This window comes from Lepidochelys kempii, chromosome 7, assembly GCF_965140285.1.
Source record: "Lepidochelys kempii isolate rLepKem1 chromosome 7, rLepKem1.hap1, whole genome shotgun sequence".
In the NCBI taxonomy this organism is placed as follows: Eukaryota; Metazoa; Chordata; order Testudines; family Cheloniidae; genus Lepidochelys; species Lepidochelys kempii.
In genome coordinates, this window is record NC_136386.1 from 24,293,201 (window position 1) to 24,310,607 (window position 17,407).

General features: G+C 55.0%; 1 protein-coding gene across 3 annotated transcripts in view; it reads right to left on the minus strand.

Annotated features, from left to right (window-relative positions):
- CELSR3 (cadherin EGF LAG seven-pass G-type receptor 3) overlaps nucleotides 1-17,407 on the minus strand; it is a 72,132-nt gene that overhangs the window by 13,806 nt on the left and 40,919 nt on the right. The window contains exons 15-29 of one of the 3 annotated variants that reach the window (XM_078853592.1): nucleotides 16,538-16,721; nucleotides 16,206-16,307; nucleotides 11,530-11,624; nucleotides 9,447-9,656; nucleotides 8,687-8,870; nucleotides 7,121-7,270; nucleotides 6,224-6,392; nucleotides 5,590-5,757; nucleotides 4,938-5,064; nucleotides 4,336-4,542; nucleotides 3,145-3,319; nucleotides 1,885-1,997; nucleotides 1,361-1,440; nucleotides 1,055-1,124; nucleotides 364-448 (exon numbers count right to left, since the gene is read on the minus strand). In XM_078853592.1, coding sequence (XP_078709718.1) covers nucleotides 1,058-1,124; nucleotides 1,361-1,440; nucleotides 1,885-1,997; nucleotides 3,145-3,319; nucleotides 4,336-4,542; nucleotides 4,938-5,064; nucleotides 5,590-5,757; nucleotides 6,224-6,392; nucleotides 7,121-7,270; nucleotides 8,687-8,870; nucleotides 9,447-9,656; nucleotides 11,530-11,624; nucleotides 16,206-16,307; nucleotides 16,538-16,721 — 2,031 coding nt within the window. In that variant the 3' untranslated portion in view covers nucleotides 364-448; nucleotides 1,055-1,057. Of the gene's footprint in view, nucleotides 1-321; nucleotides 449-1,054; nucleotides 1,125-1,360; nucleotides 1,441-1,884; nucleotides 1,998-3,144; nucleotides 3,320-4,335; nucleotides 4,543-4,937; nucleotides 5,065-5,589; nucleotides 5,758-6,223; nucleotides 6,393-7,120; nucleotides 7,271-8,686; nucleotides 8,871-9,446; nucleotides 9,657-11,529; nucleotides 11,625-16,205; nucleotides 16,308-16,537; nucleotides 16,722-17,407 lie in introns of those variants that run through there. The other 2 variants (XM_073351418.2, XM_073351417.2) reach the window with 2 other exon arrangements.

Here is a 17,407-nt window from a genome sequence, read left to right on the forward strand (position 1 = left end):
GAAGCTCCAGGGCTGGGCTGGGCTGGGCCATGGAGCCGAGCACAGGGGAGCTCCAGGAAGGCTGCAGAGCCGGGCTGGGGACGGTAGCATAGAAAAGCTGGAGGAAGCTCAGGTGAACTCTGCAGAGTGGGTGCCATCAGACTCCAGCTTACTGCTTTCCAGCTTTCCTCTTGTCTGTTTGGTTTCCCTTTAACCTGCCTTTCCACTGTTTAAATTTTCCCATCACTGTTCCTTGTCCAAAGGCACCAGTGAGAGATGCTCCCCTGAGGGGAGGGGCAGAGCTGCTGCTTGGCCTCCGGGGCAGGCTGGATGGAGAGTTACCTGGAGACTGCAGAGGACAGTGTGGAGGTAGTGGAAAGCCAGGACACTGTTGTTGACAGCCAAGAGGCCAAAGAGCCAGGTAGTGCTAATAACTAGAAGCAGAACAAAGGAGCTTCGCAGCGTCATGCTGGAAAGAAAGAGAGAGAGAGAGGCAGACAGATACACACACACAGACAGAGACAGGGACGCAGAGGTTAGAATCTCTTGTTAATCTACAGTCTATCACACACAGACAGAGGCAGAGGGGAAGTACACTCCTGTCCTGAGCCACCAGCTCCCCACACCACGTGCCAGCACCACAGCGGGACAATACACTCCCTGCAGTACGTCTCCACCTTGTGGGCCCACACCCAGTCTAGACAGATCACTACTAGCTGAGCACTGACAAAGCACGTAGGAAGACACGGCCCTGGCCCCAAGGAGCTTCTCTTCTGGATGAGACAGACAGGACAGTTCAGACCCCAGGGTGACCATTTGGGCTCAGGGGAGGCTTAAGGGGTGGCTTGGAAGAAAGCAGTGAAGGCATGCATGGAGAAGATGCAGAAGGGGCATTTAGGAGGGCTGGGAAGAGTGTAGGCAGCAAGAGGGGGAGAACAAGAGACAAGCACTGAGATGGAGGCTGGATCGGAGCCCTGGATACAGGGACAGGAAGCGGAAATGGCAGGTGATGGGGAGCCAGTGATAGGGTTTGAGCAGGGGACTTACATGGACAGAGCAGTGGGAGAGGAATTACCTTTCAGCAGAGGGCAGATAGACAGACTGGAGAGGAATAACGTGAGATGTGGGGGCCTGTCAGGAAGGGGCTGTGGGAGTGGGGATAAGAGAAAAGGACGGATGTTAGAGAAGCGACTGATATTGGCAACAGAAGCAGTAATGGCAGGCGACTTCTAGGCTGAATCCGGGTAACAGGGAGGCTAGGCAGATTTTGACAGTGATGAAGCAGGGGATGGCTTGTGGGGAAGGGAAAGAAGTTCAGATATTTGTGCAAGGGATCAGAGCAGCAGACCCTCCACTGAGATCCTGGCCAATCAATACTCACAGAACTGATTTCTTCTTGGTCTCCTTCTGGCCTGGGGAACATGACATCTTGGCCACCAGCAGAAACATCACCCCGTTCATCTGAAAGCACAGAGAGTGGTTAGATGCTGCTCTGCTGCTCCTACACTGAGGCTTTCACTCTCTCCAGTCCTGGTGTCTCGATCATGTGCCTCCACAAGGTCCTGTACCTGGGAAGCTGAACTCTGTGCAGACCTGGACTCATCCACCTCCTCCTCTGCCTGCTCTACACAAGCCCCACTTCTCTGGGCTACATACTGCTGCCTGGGCTTGGGGACGTGTGACAAGAAAGGAAGCCCCGTGGGAGGAAGAGAGCACAGGAGAAAGGAGCAAAGCTCCAGGGATAGAGGAAATATAAATAGAGGAGGGACAGCAATGAGAAGAGGAAGAGGCAGTAGAAACCAGAGGAAGGTAAGCAGAAGGCAAGGCAGCAGACACATGGAGTGCAAAGAAGGGGAGGACATGTGGGGTGGGCCGGGACACGGTATAAACACGGGAGGAGTTTACCACAATGACGACAGTAATGGGGCCTGCAAAGCTCCAGACCAGCTTATCGTGAATAGAAATCCAGCAGAAATCTGGGTTCCCATAGCCCTCTGGGTCCAAGCCAACGGCCAGTCCTGCGGGGGGAGAAAAGGGAAAGGTCAATTCCATGACACAGCCACCTAGGAGACATTGGGATCATTTTGCACTTCCACTATGGCCTCTTCCACTAGAGGATCTCAAAGCAGAGACCAAACATTGGTCAATGCAGCCTCAGAACGCTCCTTGGAGATCAGTATCATTGTTCTCATTTACAGATGGGGAAGACTGCAGTACAGAGGAGAAATGACTTGCCCAAGGCCACAGAGAGCTGGGACAGAACCAGGGACAGAACCCATGTCTCCTTACTCCCCGTCTAGTGCTCCTCCTTCGCCTTGGTTCCTGCCAGTGCCTCTGGCCAAGTTGCCATAGCAATAGAAATATCTAGCAATGGCTAAGCTGACTCTCCTGCTTTGTGAGGTCTGTGTCCTATGCCTCACTGTCTCAAGATGTCCACCTCAGCAGAGCCCCACAACAGGGCATTTACTGCCAGGAACACATGACCCCAGTGGTGATGAACCTTGGGAAATGGATCGAGATGATTAGCCAAAGAACATTTGCATCTCATGCTGTGAATCCTAGAAGGGCAGGAGCTTCATGGCCATCAGGCCAGAAAGGGTGAAAAGCCTTGTAGGTTCTTCTGAAGGAGTGAGACCCCAGCTTCTAAACCCCACGGACATTTCACACCAGAAAACTACAGCACACCCTCTGCTGTGGCACCTACCACGTCAAACACTAGGAGTGGTATAAATGCATAGTGTCTTCATCGCTGCCTTGACCCAGATAACTCCTGTACATATTGTAGCTCACTGACTGTATCTCCATGGTCTAGAATCTGTCTGCAGTGTTGCTCCTGGCTAGACCCATACAGCACAAACACACACACAGTGGCAAATATGGATGCCCACAGACATGCACATACATCCCCTCCACTCACGTTCCCCCACCAGACACTCAGGCTGGCCAATGCCCACGGAATCAGAAAGGAGACAAGTTCTTAGGCCCATGCCCATGCCTGAGGCCCATGCCTCTTTGACCAAATGGGGTTTCTGAGGCCAATGCCTTTGGCATCGCCCAAGGCCAAGGAGTTTCCATGCTATAGCGAGCTTTATCCATTTCCTCCCCCCATCCCTCAGAGAGGGAACCTGTCTTCCCAAGCATCTTTGCCCAGCGTGCGGTACCCACCGGTGATGATGGCAGGCACCCCCCAGCCAATGGCATAATAGAACCTCATGGCTCCGAAGTTGATGTTGCGGGCTTCGGTCTGCATGCGGTAGATGTGGAGGCCCTGCACGAAGAGCCAGGCGAAGGTGGAGAGGAAGAAGTAGTGCAGCAGGATGGCAATCACAGTGCAGAGGAACTGAAAGGAGCAAATCACCACTCAAAGAGTGGACAGCCCATCCAGCTGGGAAAGGCCCTCCCTTGCCTGGCAATCTCCCTTACTGCAGCAGAGTCACCCCCAGAGCATTTCTGACATCCCCATTCTGCTCTACGCCCAGCAGGGAGCTGGCTTGTGGGACTCCTGTATCTCTGTTGCATGCCCCTGACCTAAGCTGCTGATTCCCAACCTCCTAGAAAGGGGCTAGATCCACAGTCAGTAACAAACTCTGGAACAACCCACCCCAAAGAGCCCACATCCAAACCAAGCAGCCTCATAACCCTGCTCGTATCCCTCTCCGACACGCATGTCGATATCCACTGGGTAGGTGGTTTGAGTGATGCCTTCTGTTCTTCAGGGATGTGGGGAACACTCTGTCACTTCTGGGGCTTGAACCAAAGACCTAGCTCAGATCCAGGAGCTCCTCCGTTGGTGCTGCAGGAGAATCTCCTGTAGTCACCTGCACTACAGCCTCCAGGAGAGAGAGCTCATCATCCCGTCAGATATGGGCCTCTCTTGATTAGCAACAGCCTGTCCTAAGTTGCAACCTACTGCCCTGTGCCTGAGAGTTGGCACCACGACCCAACGCTATGGCTGGTGCCAGGGCCCTAAAAGGGGCTGGGATTCCATGGTGAGGAGCGTGGTATGAAACACTAGAAAGAAAAGATTGGATTACATCGAAAAGAGGATTTAGGGGGAAGATTCCTCCCTGGGGGAATCTCCCACTCTTCCCCCATGCGTCCCAATGAACCCAGGAGGGTGCATCCTGCAGGATGATTCCAGCGCTCAGGTTGATTTAGGCAAGACTCCCAGGGGCACCATTCAAACTAGGTCAAAATATGAAACACTGGAGACTGAACTAGCAAAGCATTTACACTCCTGCTGCATTCACCCAACAGTTCTGTTCTCCTGGGCCTCCTTCCTACCCTCTAGGTCTCCCCGGTCTGATGACGCCATCCCACCCAGCTGCACTCAGGACTGTTTCCTCCTCCCCTTACCTGATTTTCAGTGCGGTTGATGCCCAAGAGGAAGAGCAGCTCGGAGAAAAAGAGGGTGACAGATATGTTGGAGTGGATGCCCCTGGTGTTGGACTTGAGGCCTTTCAGACATGTCAGGAAGGAGAAGGTCAGCAGCAAGGCCACAAGAGAAAGAGACACCAAGGAATAGGTGACAATGGCCAGGGTCTCCAGGTCACCCTCCAGCTGCTGCAGATGGAAGCCAAAGACAAAAGACAGAGTCAGGCAAGAAAGCATGAGCGTGTGTTGGCTTCAACGGTCTCGCCCTCCGGCTGGGAATTGGATGGGAGAAGCAGCCTGGGATTTTCTGCTACATTTCTGCAGTGGGCACTGTCTGCACCTGTGTAACCCAGAGTTCTACCCTGAATGTTCTGGATAGATTAGATCTATCCAGCGTTTAGATCGTGCTCCCCACCGCATTAGGGTCTGCTCCATTCTGCTCCTTGTCCATGGTGTGGCCAGCACAACCTCATGGAAATACATCCTCTTGTTCTGGTTTTCACCACTGCGTATTCCCCGCCACCCACCCCCAGCCTTCCCGCTCCTTCCTCCCCTCCCTCCCGCCTCTGCAGAGGTAGGGTTACCTCCCGGTGGGAGCTATCCATCAGCACCCCAAAGGTGCCAAACTGGGAACACTGGCAGCGCACATGCGTGGTGTTTCTGAACACGAGATCACAGTCCCTTGCTGTCCAGAAACCGGAAGGGTCAGTCCTGCAGCCGTAAGAGAACACAGAGAAATCTCAAAGGAACAGGTCTTCAGAATCACATCTCCTGTCAGGCCCTGGGGGGTCTGGGGGTGCATAGGTGAGGAGCAGCCTGCAGAGCATCGGGCTGCTCAGAGGTTCTTTGGCTGCCTGGACAGGTTCTCTACCCTTCCTAAGGTGGCAGGGTGTAACAGGATGTTTCCATGTTTGGATGTTGAAGCATCTACTCAGTGCTGCCTGAAGTTGGTGACCTCTGCCCTCAGCAGTTGGGACAGTGCAATGTGCCAGAAGGCAGCACCTTGGTGGGCCAGTTCCACCACCCTGGTGATCCCCCACTTCTGTCCTAGCAAGGGGGCTATGTGACAGAGCTCTGCCCCAGCACACAGAAACAAGGATGGTTCAGGAGAGTCAGGGAACTAGTTAACTTCTCCAGTTTCTTTTACTAAACCTCTCGAAAGCTGCAGCAGTGAATGACCCCGGGGCTAGTGAGAATCTTGGCCTGGAGCATGACGCAGGCAGGCTGGGCACTTACTGGCTGGAACGATTCCACTGGACACAGAGGGGCTTGCTCCGGTTGGCCGTCTCCAGTAGGCGGAACTCCAGCACCAGGGGCGTGTCCAAAGTGCCCTGGACGAAGGTGTGGTTGCTGAACACGGACACGCTCACTATGGGGGAGTTCATGACGGGGTTCTTGGGCAGTCTGCAAGAGACGACAAGGGCCTCGTCACTCAGCCCATCAGCCGCCCAGACCTGCCTGGCATTTCAGAGAATGCCAGGGGGCTAACAAGGGCTGGACTGACAGCCTGAAACCCATCCGCTGCTACAGGACAGGCTGCATGCTGCATGCTGCCCACCCAGCCTCAGCCCTGCCTTAGGCCGTGGGGAGAGGGCAGTTCATCCTCTGTGGCCCATCCAGTCCTTGTCCTCTTTTAGAAGGCTGCCAACACGGGGGGGCCAAGCAGGACCAGTTGTGCTAGTGGTTTCACTGTTGCAGACACCAGCTCTGGACAGAGCCCCCAGCCTCCAAACAGGCCACTGCGCACAGTTAGATGAGCCAGGCTGGAACCCTGAAAAGTCCCGCACCCCAGACCTGCATAACTGGCAGTACCCAGTTGCTTGCTGCCTTCTCTATAGAGAGTGCATGTCCTGGCAGGGTGAAAAAGTACCTGAGACTGCGGCGATCCACCTGATAGCGGGCTGGCAGCAGCCCCCCCAAGGTGCGGTAGATAATGAGGATGATGATGGTGACGGCAGGCTCGGGCTCCGGGAGGGTCAGCTTTGGGGAAGAGCTCTCCACTGTGTCGTTCACTTCCCTGCTCATGGGCATGGCGGCTGCTGTGGGCAGAGCTTGGGTCAGAAAAGGCACCTGTAACAACGGTCTGAGGCAGAGTGTAGGGCCAAGGGGAAGGAAATGCCTGGTGCCACTGGCCATCTCCGTGGCCATGGCTCATGAGCCACGTACCAGGGCTGGGCACTACATAAGGGACGCAACGGTGTCTCTTGGGAAGGAAGTTGTACAAAGCCCCATCCATCTTTGCCAGGGCTGCAGCGAGGAGTCCAGAGAAGTCCAGGGCCATAGCAGTTCTCCCATTGTGGGAGGCATCTAAGACATGGATACCATCTGCAGGGTCCCTGCATCATGGCGGCCTCCCAAGGCCAGCACTCGGTGCTATTCCCAGAGCTCGCCAGGAAGCAATTCTAGACACTCCCTGCAAGGGCGCAGCAGGCTCCCAGCTTCTGTGGGCCCGGAGGACAGAGCACCAATGGGATGCTCCCTCCCAGCTCAGGAAGTGAGGAGCTCTCTCCTCTAGTCCAGGAAGAGGTGCCAGCAGCCTTTGGGGTAAGACATACAGGTGGTCTCTGACAGACCCTGGAGACAGCCCAGGCTGGGGATCTGGCAGTTGCATGTCCCCCCACCAGCCACCCTGCATGCAGTGCTTGTCCCTTGGGCAGACGGTACTGAATACAGTGCAGGGCATGAAGAGAGGCCCAACAGAGCCTGCTGGGGAGGCAGCCAGTACACCAGGGCCATTCCCTGGGGCTCAGGGAGGCCGTTCACTTACCTTCCACTTTGGGGGGTGTAAGCACTGAGAGCGGGAGCACCACGTGGGTGTGTGGGTCCCACATGGCCTGCCCCCGGAAAAGGCTGCTGTGGTAGCGGGGATAGCGTTGCCGGACGTGGGTCTGGTTCTCCATGCGGTCAATGCTGAGCACTGTGTGGGGAAGAGACAGAGGAATCAGGGGCCTGGGAGAGCTCAGGGAGCCAGGGTCGTTACTCTGGCTGGACAGCGTTGCAACGGGATGGGCTCAGGGTGCCAGGATGAACACGTTTGCGTCTATCTTTGGAGTAAGCAATTCAAATGCAGCTGAGGTCACAAGTGCAGTGTGATGGGCTCAGACCAGTCACTTGTGGATCCCCGGTCATGTCTGTACTTGCAAAGCGGAGGCAGGGAGCAGTGCTGTGGGGAGCAAGAAGGATGTCCAGCTCCCGTCTGCGCTCGCTAGCTCTATCTGTGCTCGCTTTCAGGAGCGACGCACTCACTGAGTTTGCTGGGCCTATAAAAGGGGACTATAAAAGGCCCATGTGCCCTCCCGTACATACGGTCCCTAATGGGACCACATGAGAGACCCAGCTCCATGTGAGACAACCACCTATGGATGCACATCCCAAATCCACATGTGAGTTTGGGGAGAGTGGAACCAGTCAGCCTTCTAGTCATCAGAACCCCATGGCAAACCCTCAGCAAGCTAACAGCAGGTAGCCAAGGGTATGCTGGCCCCTTCCGCGGGGGTATTTACTTAGGAGGAGTTGTAGAAGGTTGTGGTCAGTGGATCCTTTCCTAAAGGATTTATGGAAGACTGGGAATCATAGAATCATAGAATCATAGAATATCAGGGTTGGAAGGGACCCCAGAAGGTCATCTAGTCCAACCCCCTGCTCAAAGCAGGACCAATTCCCAGTTAAATCATCCCAGCCAGGGCTTTGTCAAGCCTGACCTTAAAAACCTCTAAGGAAGGAGATTCTACCACCTCCCTAGGTAACGCATTCCAGTGTTTCACCACCCTCTTAGTGAAAAAGTTTTTCCTAATATCCAATCTAAACCTCCCCCAAAATAATAACACATAGGCAGCAGCTTTACCATGGTAGAATCACCATCCCAAACCCAGCTACTGGCTTGCAGCTCCCCTGGGGGAGCATTCAGGGCAGCAAGGAATAACTTCTTTAGCTGACACTGCTGGGGGAATAAACTGGAATGGAATTGCTACCACTGCGATTTGGCCAGGACAGAGGGGGTAACACCGCGACTCTCACAAAGAGCAACGGGAGCTATCATGACCCAAAGGGGTGGGGGCCATGAGTTTAGCTTTAGATCTCCTCCAGCAGCACAGCACCCCAAGTCTCTGCTGACTCAGAGGAAAGACCACCACTTTCTGCAGCACTTCAGGCTTTCCTGGGGGCCTCCCATTCAACAGCTGACCAGCTGCACCCTCCTCAGCTGACAATCACAGCTGGAGCGTGGCCTCCGATTGGCATTTGTGCCCGTTTTAACTCTTTGAAGTGTGGTGTCAGAGTGTATGCCTTGCACCACTGCTCTCCTGGCAATGCTTCCAGCCTGCTGCCTACTCACTGATGTTGGGGGTCACCACGCCAAGGGGGTTCAGGTAGGTGAGTTTCATGTTGCTGGCGAGCGTGCCCGTGTACTCTCTCAGCTGCTCCATCAGCCCCATGCTGCCATGGTCGCTCTGCAGCAGCACGTCCCAGTGCTCCTGGTTCTCCAGGGCCAGCACCGAGCTGCCTGCCCTCAGCAGGTTCTGCAGACAGAGGGAGAGTCTTCAGCAGGCTTGAAGGGAAAAGACCTTTCTTTGAAATCTTCTACGCCTCCTCTCTCCGTCACCTCCCCTGCCTGCTGCAGGCGAGCCAGGAAAGAAGGGGGATGGGGTGTGCTCGGAGCTGAGCGTCGCACCACTGGGAGACGATCCCAGGCTCTCACCCTTTGCAGGAATGGGAAGGGTTTCCTCACTCAATTCACACTGGCCCTTGCTCGGTCGCACCCCCTTGGCTCTCCCCTGCCCGCCATGGGCTTCACACCCTTTAGCTACTCAGAGTAACAAAGGGACGGAGCAATGAGATGGGGCAGGCACCACCCATAATGGCTCACAAGCCGGGACAAAGGCTGCAGCCATCCTACCTGGAGGTAAGGGTCCCTGCTCCGCAGGGCTCAGAGCCACAGTCCCAGGCTGGTGGGGCTGATGAGGCTGAGAAGGCAGCATCCTTAAGTCCCAGAGAAGCTGTGCTGTGGCTGACCAAGGGGCAGCGCCGATGAGCTCTGCCTTGCTCAGCAGGGAAGGGTAAGGAGGAGGGCTCCTCCCAACCAGAAGGGCGCTCACCTCGTTGAAGTGGGCGTCCTGGGTGGCAGTCAGGCCAAAGCCATGCTGCCTGCTCTCAAACTCCATCAGGCGGGACAGCAGGCGGTAGGTGATGTGAACGTCGTTGCCGAAGTAGCGCTCCATCTGGTCCGTCACTGCGCGCAGCCGGTGCGCCAGCTTCTTCGCCTCAATGGTGTTCAGCTCCGTCTCGTTCCTCTCCAGGCCCTCCAGCTGCCAACAGAGAGAATGGAGATGGGATGAAACGGTGCAATGTGGAGCTAAAATCTGGTCCCTCTCTCCCCAGCTTTAAGCCAGGGGTAACAGGGAGAAATGCCGATGCACTACAGACCCAGCGGCTGGGTTTGGGGATCAGATTGCCCTTGGACTGTGCTGGCCATCTCTGCAAGCCTGTCAATGGAAGGATTATCTCTAAGGACAGTCACAAGGCCAACGGCAGGTGCTGGGACCAAACAGTCGCTCGAGTGGGCAGCAAACTGTGCCTCAGGAATCTGCTCCCCTGGGGGAAAAGAAACCCCTGAGGATAGCTGTGTGTCATTTAACTCCATGCAAGCAGGTCTGATAGTTATAGAGACCCCCCTTCAGCCTGAAATCTAGTCAACTTCAAAAAGACATTTTCAAAGTGGTTTCAGGTTCCACATCTGCACAGGTGCCCAGACGACATTTGTTGTAGTGTTACCATCACATTTTCCTGTTTTAAAATAGACACTCTTTTCTTCTCCGCCGTTGTGTGAAAATCCACACAAACCACCCGGTGAAACTGACTATACTAGGGAAAGCGCTGTGCACAAAACAAACAAACTGCGGGAAAAGAGCAGCTAATACAATGTTTTCTCTCCCATCTCATTTAATTACAAGAATCTTCAGTGTTAGTCATAACTGAGGTGGACTAAACAATATTCAGAGAGAATTTTGATACTGACAGTTGAGAGCATCCCTTTAACTCTCCCCTGCTACATCTACAGGCTGCTTAGACTTTGAGCAGCGGAGCTCGGTATTATTGAACCCCAGGCAAACAGCAGCTACTGATATGTTGTTATCCACTTGTGTGACAGAACTGTGAATTAAAACAAAAAAGTAACTTCAGAGGAAGCTCCCCAGCAGGGCAAAGGAATTTCAAAGACAGGCTAAGAGTTGAAATTAGCAATCCAGCAGTAATGACTTGTCCCAATGCCTGGAAACTCAATTGTTAGAGGAACCTAAAGATTTATCATTTAATCTTACTGATCAGCCAATAACTAAGGCGATGTCTACACTAGACAGCTTACAGCAGTGCAGTTGTATTGATGCAGCTTTGCTGCTGGAAGCTCTCCCTTGTAGTCGCCCTATGCGGATGGGAGAGAACTCTCCTGTTGACATCATTAATTCACCTCCAACGAGCGAGTGATGGTAGGTCTGCTGGCAGGGGAAGCTCTCCCACCGACGTAGCACTGTCCACGTCGGCACTTCTGTCAGTGTAATTTATGTCGCTCAGGTGTGGCTTTTTTACACCCCGAGGGATGTAAGTAGTTGTGTAGATGTGGCTTAAAAATGAACACGCTGAGGGTGGTGAGAGAGCGGCTGCATGACCATTTATTGCTGTCGAAACGGAGGATGCTGAATCATCTGATCCTGTGGCCCTCTTGGGATTATTGATGCTTTCTCTTCGAATACTGGGCTGGGATTAATGCACTTATCCATCAGGGGCAGTTTGTGCTTGTGATAGTCTGACAAATTAGGCTAAAATTAAATCCCTATTTCAAGGAAGGGCAGGTCTGGAGGATCCAAGTATTGAGAGGGGCTCCTGATGGAAACAGGGTCATGTTCTGGTCCCCTCTAGGGCTGGATTTTCAAGAGCTCAGCACCCATAATTGGGACCGGATTTTCAAAAGATGTTGAAAATGTTGATGTTGGGTGCATGGTGGGTGCTGAGCACTGTGGAAAGCCCAGCCATGAGTCTCACCAGGGTAGCTGCTGAGCACTATGGAAAGTCCAGCCCTTATTTAGGGGCCTAAATGGGAACTGAGCTCTTTTGAAAATGTAGCTTCCAAGAGCTACCCCCTCCCAGTGAGCTGCAGCCTGGGGAAGGAGTAAAGAGGGCAGTTACCAGTGTTGAGAGCTCCTTGAAGGCAGGCGATGTGCAGTTGAAGAGATCGGGTTCCAGCCAACCCCTCTCTCCATCGCAGTGGCGAATTGCTGCACCTGAAAGAAGAGGCGTTGCTGATTCAAAACTCAGAGATGCAGGACACAGTTTCCCAGCTCGTTAGGACAGTGCCATTCCCAAACCTAACCCACCATGCTGTCAGTATCACTCAGAACAGCACCGGGAAGTAACATCAAAGCCCTGGATTGCTAAGGGGACCAGCTGAACTACCCATTCTGAATTCAACTCGCATTCATCTGGGAGTTGTCACTGGCAAGTCTCTCTGTGAACAGTTCCAGTTTCCATAACAATTCACCCAATAACTGGGAAAAATCATGATCAGACTTTGGGTTGTTTAGAAGCCGCTCCCTTCAGTTATTTCCTATTTGTGGCATGTGATTGGTTACCCGTGTTTCACGGTGTAGCTGACTGGATGAGACTTTTAGAGAGGGGAATAATGAATAGCAAATAACAAGCAATGTAATTCACGAGGTTATCGGGGCTCCATTCTATGCACCTTTGCATATTGACAGACAAGTATGTACCTCCCCCAGTGCTCACCGGACCCCCACAGCTGACGAAAGACATGACTGACAAATCCCAGTCCACCTGGCCTGGTGCTTGCATTCACTGAAATCCCTGCTGGGATGTTGCATCTCTCTCTCACAGCCTTTGTCTGCTTAGAACTTTGAGACACGAGGAAGTTTACTGGCATAACTACACTGGTGTAATTATATGGGTTTAGTTAGACCAGTATATCTCCCCGGGTGGCCACACACATTCTGGAATGAGTGTCCACACAGGGAGTTACACCTGTATAGCTAAAGCTGTACAATTATGCCAGTGTAGTTATGCTGGTAGCTTTCTCTGTGTAGAAAGTCCTTAAATGATAAGCTCTTTGGGCAGCCACCATCTCTCACGCTGTGTCTGGACAGTGCCTAGCACAGTAGGGCCCTGATCCTGGCTGAAGCCTCGGCGCTCCTAGAATATAAATAATAATATATGTGCTATCAACCAGTTCTGTTTAAAAACCACCCACACAATCAATACCCTCATTAACAGCCCCCCAGCAGGGTCCACGTTACCCACCCCAAAAGCAGCACAATGATCAGCAGCAGCAGCAAGTGCATCATTAATGCCAGTGAGTGTCACATCCCATTGACCTAGCTGTCATATGAAGCTCACCATGCACAATTGCCATGAGTGGCACCAGCACTGCCCACGTCAATGTCTCGAACAGGGGCAGCGCCAGCAGAACAACAACTCAGCACTTAGGGGGCTAGACACACAGTGACTAATGCGCCTCCCACCCTCAGCAGGGTCAATGGCACTATCTCAGTTTTACTGATGGGGAAACTGAGGCTCAGAGAGGGGAAGCAACTTGCCCAAGGTCAGACGGGTTGGTGGGGAAGCCAGGATGAGAGGTCAGGAGTTCCTGGCCCAATGGAGCTCCCATGTTCAGCCTTCCAGCCCCTTCATCATCATCATCACTGCTATCTTCCCCTACAGGCTTCTCCTCCTCCTCCATATTATCAACCCAGCCAACCAGGCCAGAGACAGAAGGGGCTCAGTGGTGGAAGCAACCAGCAAAGGGGGACCCATTCTCCCTGTTCTCTACTTCTTGCCCTCCCTTCAGCAGAAGAATGAGCCTCAATCCCTGTAACAATCCCAGTGGCCTCGCTGAGTTGCCATATTTTGGGTAGGATCCTGCAGAACATTCTTGGTCATTGGGCTCCTTTATCATGGCTCCCTCTACGATGGGCTAACTAGAGAATGGCCCTTCCCACCCAGAAGGGTGAACTGACGACATGGCATGTGAGATAGGTAGGGTTGCCAACTTTCTAATGGCACCAAACCGAACACCCCTGCCCCGGCTCTTCCCCAAGTCTCTGCCCCTGCCGTGCCCCTTCTCTGAGGCCACTCCTCTGCTTGCTCCATCCCCCCTCCCTCCGTCACTTGCTCTCCCCCACCCTCTCTCACTTTCACCGGGCTGGGGCAGGGGGTTGGGGTATGGGAAAGTGAGGAATCTGGCTGGAAGTGTGGGCTCTGGGGTGGAGCTGGGGATGAGGGGTTTGGGGTGAAGGAGGGGGATCTGGGCTGGGGCAGAAGGTTGGGGTGTGTGTGTGGGGGTGAGGGCTCCAGCTGGGGTGGGGGTGGGCTCCAGCCTGGGGCAGGAGGGGGCTCCAGCCTGGGGCAGGAGGGGGCTCAAGGCTGGGGCATGGTGTTGGAGGGGATGCAAGGTGCGGACTCCGGCAGAGAGTTTGTTGTGGGAGGGGACTCCGGACTGGGGCAGGGGGTTGGGGTGCGGGAGAGTGTTCAGGGTCCTGGCGGCGCTTACCATGGCTCCCAGGAAGTGGCCGCCTGGTCCTGCAGCCTCTGGGCGCATGGGTGGCCAGGGAGGCTCCATGCGCTGCCCTCGTGCCCACAGGCGTCGCCCCACAGCTCCCATTGGTTGCGGTTCTCAGGCAATGGGAGCTACAGAGCTGGCACTTGGGGCAGGGGCAGCGCGTGGAGCCTCCCTGGTCACCCATGCGCGAAGGGGCCACAAGGACCTGGCAGCCGCTTCCTGGGCCTGCGCGGAGCTAGGGCCAGTAGGGAGCCTGCCTTCGTCCCGCTGCACCACCAACCAGACTTTTAACGGCCCCGTCAGTGGTGCCAACTGGAGCGGCCAGTGTCCCTTTTCAGCCAGGCATTCCGGTTGAAAACCAGACAACTGGCAACCCTAGAGGTAGGGTTGGGGCCACTCTACTTCGAGAACATGGGCCATGAAGAAGCTAGGTCATGGGTTGCAGTGATTCCCAGTTGCTCTGGCCCCAGGCCCATAAGCCAGCCTGCTAGGCACAGAGAGCTCCTCTTTGACAGCTGTGCCTTTGTTTCTGCTCTTTGTGTACCCCAAAAGATCCTCTGCCTCGGCCACACATGGCCCCCACCTTGATCAGGGCAAATGTCCTCCTACTGCCACTTCTTTCCATGGACTCTCTAATGGCCCTTCATCTGCCTTCCCCAATAGATGGCAGCTCCTTTCCTCTGGTCTGAAGGGAAGTGCCCATTAGCCTTTGATGCCCATAGCACCCTGCGAACCAACCAGCAGCAGGTGCTAGCAGAGCAGACAGCACTTACTCTCCTCTTCCTACAGTTACTAGCCCTTCCCCCTCAAAGCCTAAACAAGTGAGCTCCTCAGTAGCCCACCGCTGAGGCTGACTGCAAACTGGCACACATCTCACAGGGACAGGAGCACTGCGAGATCCCCGCACCGCAGCCTATTGGGCCACCCAGAGCAAACGATACACTGTAAAGGCAGCAAGACATAAAGGGGTGGGAGAGAGGGGGGAGCAGAGTCTGGCTGCAGTCGAATCTCTGCAAGTTAGTTTGCTCAGGGATAGGAAAGGCAATCGAGGGCGGACATGGGTATAAGGAAGCCAATGCGAGGTGCAGCGTTAGTAACACAGTCAGCAGCCCTGGAAGCATGGGGTCTGCGGGTGTCTCAGGCAGTGAGAGGGGAATGGAAAGCCACGCAGAGCGGACCTTGCAACACATAGTGAGGGAAACGGGACAACACCGGGTCCTTACCTGCACCCCGCAAACCTGATCAGGAGGGAGTGAAAACGGGGAAGAGAAGCGACATGGTTAGGAGCTGAAACCCGGAGTGGGAGAAGAACGCACGTCCCTGAGGAAATGTCTGGAGGAGGGGAGGGGCTGAACTGCCCTGGATTCCCAGAAGCCAGTGATTCCCATCTCCCACTGGCCTGGAGGTCGCTGTCCTTCCTTTCTCATGTGGCACTCTCCAAAGTCAGCCACGGCTGAATCGCTACAACGCGCTCTAGCTGGGGCTGCCTTTGAAGCCCGCTCGGGAGCTGGGCCGGAGTGTGGCTGACAGGGCCACATCAGATCCCCACTCTGCACTGACTCATCTTTGTTTCAAGGTGCTGAATGTCATCTCAATGGCCTGGGCTGCTGCTCTCTTCCTCCGCCCTACGGTGGCAGTTACAACTGACTGGGACTCTGGCTCTCTGCACTAGGGTTGAATTCGAGGAGGAGGAGTGAGCAGCAGGGCATTGTGGGTGCAGAACCTTCCTCTGCGTCCCAGGGTGCAGTGCCAGCAGCATCTGCTCAGTCAGCAGTGGATGCCATGATAGGTGGGGCTGGAGGGAAGGGATGTTCCTGGGTTTTTTGTATGAGTGATGTTTCTGGGCGTACATCTAGGCTGCTCACAGAAGTGCCCCTGCACTCCTGGCTGTGTTGAGAAGACCTCCAGAGAAGCTCTGGTCGGGGAGCTTGGATCTCATTGTGAGGTTGCAGCCCCACCTCTCTGTCTGGACTAGGGTCTGTGAAGATCTCCTCTGCTCTCACAGCTCCTCCTGCTCTCTGTTTTCCAGTCCATTTCCCCTCAGACAACAATTCTCCGCACCTCAAAGCCCTGAGACACAGGCCTCCACGGCTCCAAACCTGACAATCACAGCAGCTCCTCCTGACTGCCCAGGGCAGCGCTAGCAGCAGGAGCTGGCCATCGGGGATTTAGAACCTTGTTGTGGGCTGAGGGGGGGTTCCACTTTTCTGAGGCTGATCGACGTGGCAGGATGTTCCCTCTAGGGGTCCAGCCACATGTCCCTCTCTGCAGCCTTCTCATGAGGATCACTTACCCAAGGAGCCTTTGGGACAAGGCACTGCAGCTGGGAGCCCAAACTTGGTCTGAGGCCACCAGACACCAGCTCTCAGGGTTTTAGGGCAGCCGTCATAGAGCACTGCAAATGGAAATGAAGGAGCCGGAGTTAAGCGGGAGCAGAGGGGCGGGGTTCTGTCCCAGGAGAGTGTCCCGCAGGAGGGGATCAGGGGCAGTGCCCCAGGAGACTGTCCGGGGAGTTTTGGCTGGCACCGTCCCTAAGCGTGTAGTGCCTGAGCTCAGAGTCAGGCCATGCTGCTCTGGCCGCAGGTTGCTGTCCCATGCAGAACACACATGTCTCTCCAAACTCACCCTCACAGCCACTTGGCGTCACCTCTGCAAAAGGGCTGTCACAGCTGTTGCACTGTCGACCTATCACTCCGGGCCTGCAGAGGCACTGGCCCATTTCCTGGTCACATGAGCGCGAGGAGGAGCCAATGGGGTAGCAGTCGCAGGGCAGACAGGTGTCACTCCCTTTGGGACGGTAATGGAACTCCTGGCGGAGAGGGGCAGGGAAGGGGGTGAGACAGATGAATCATGGGAGGGGGAGCAGCAGGGTGGCCAGGGGAAGGGCCCGAGGGGATGAGTGAGGGCCCTGGTAAGACGGGGAAGGACACAGTGGGAAGGGGAGGGGGACCAGCCAGACAGCAAGAGAGATAGGCACCTAAATGTCAGCTTCTTAGCACTGCGCTGGCTGACACAGCCCCAGCTTGGGGATCAGGGCCAGCCCCAGGTTGGTGTGGCAGCATCCTATGCAAAGCAGCACATGCTGGGACTCTTCCAGCTTCCTCCCAACTTACAGACAGGTCCCCCAAGTTCTGTGCGCACGTACGCCCCACTTCCCACCTGCCTGCCGCTTCCCTCTCCCCTCCGCTCCTTGTGAGGCTCCCCAGCAGCAGGGGGACTGAAACACAGCTTTCCACGGGAGAGCAAGGACGGCCCTCCGGGAATTCACACTCTGTTCCAGCTGGCCAGTCACGGAGTCATGCAGGGCCAGCGGACTACGAATGGTGCTGGCAGGTTGGACGTGTGCAAGGGGTGCGGGCCATCGAAGAACAGGGGAGATAGTGGTTGCCTAGAGTACTACAGGACGGAGGAGGCCACTGACAAAGGCAGACGGGAAGAGGGCCACAGCTCAGGTGCTCGAGGGTGGGCGAGATGAGGGGTATGTCTGCACAGCTG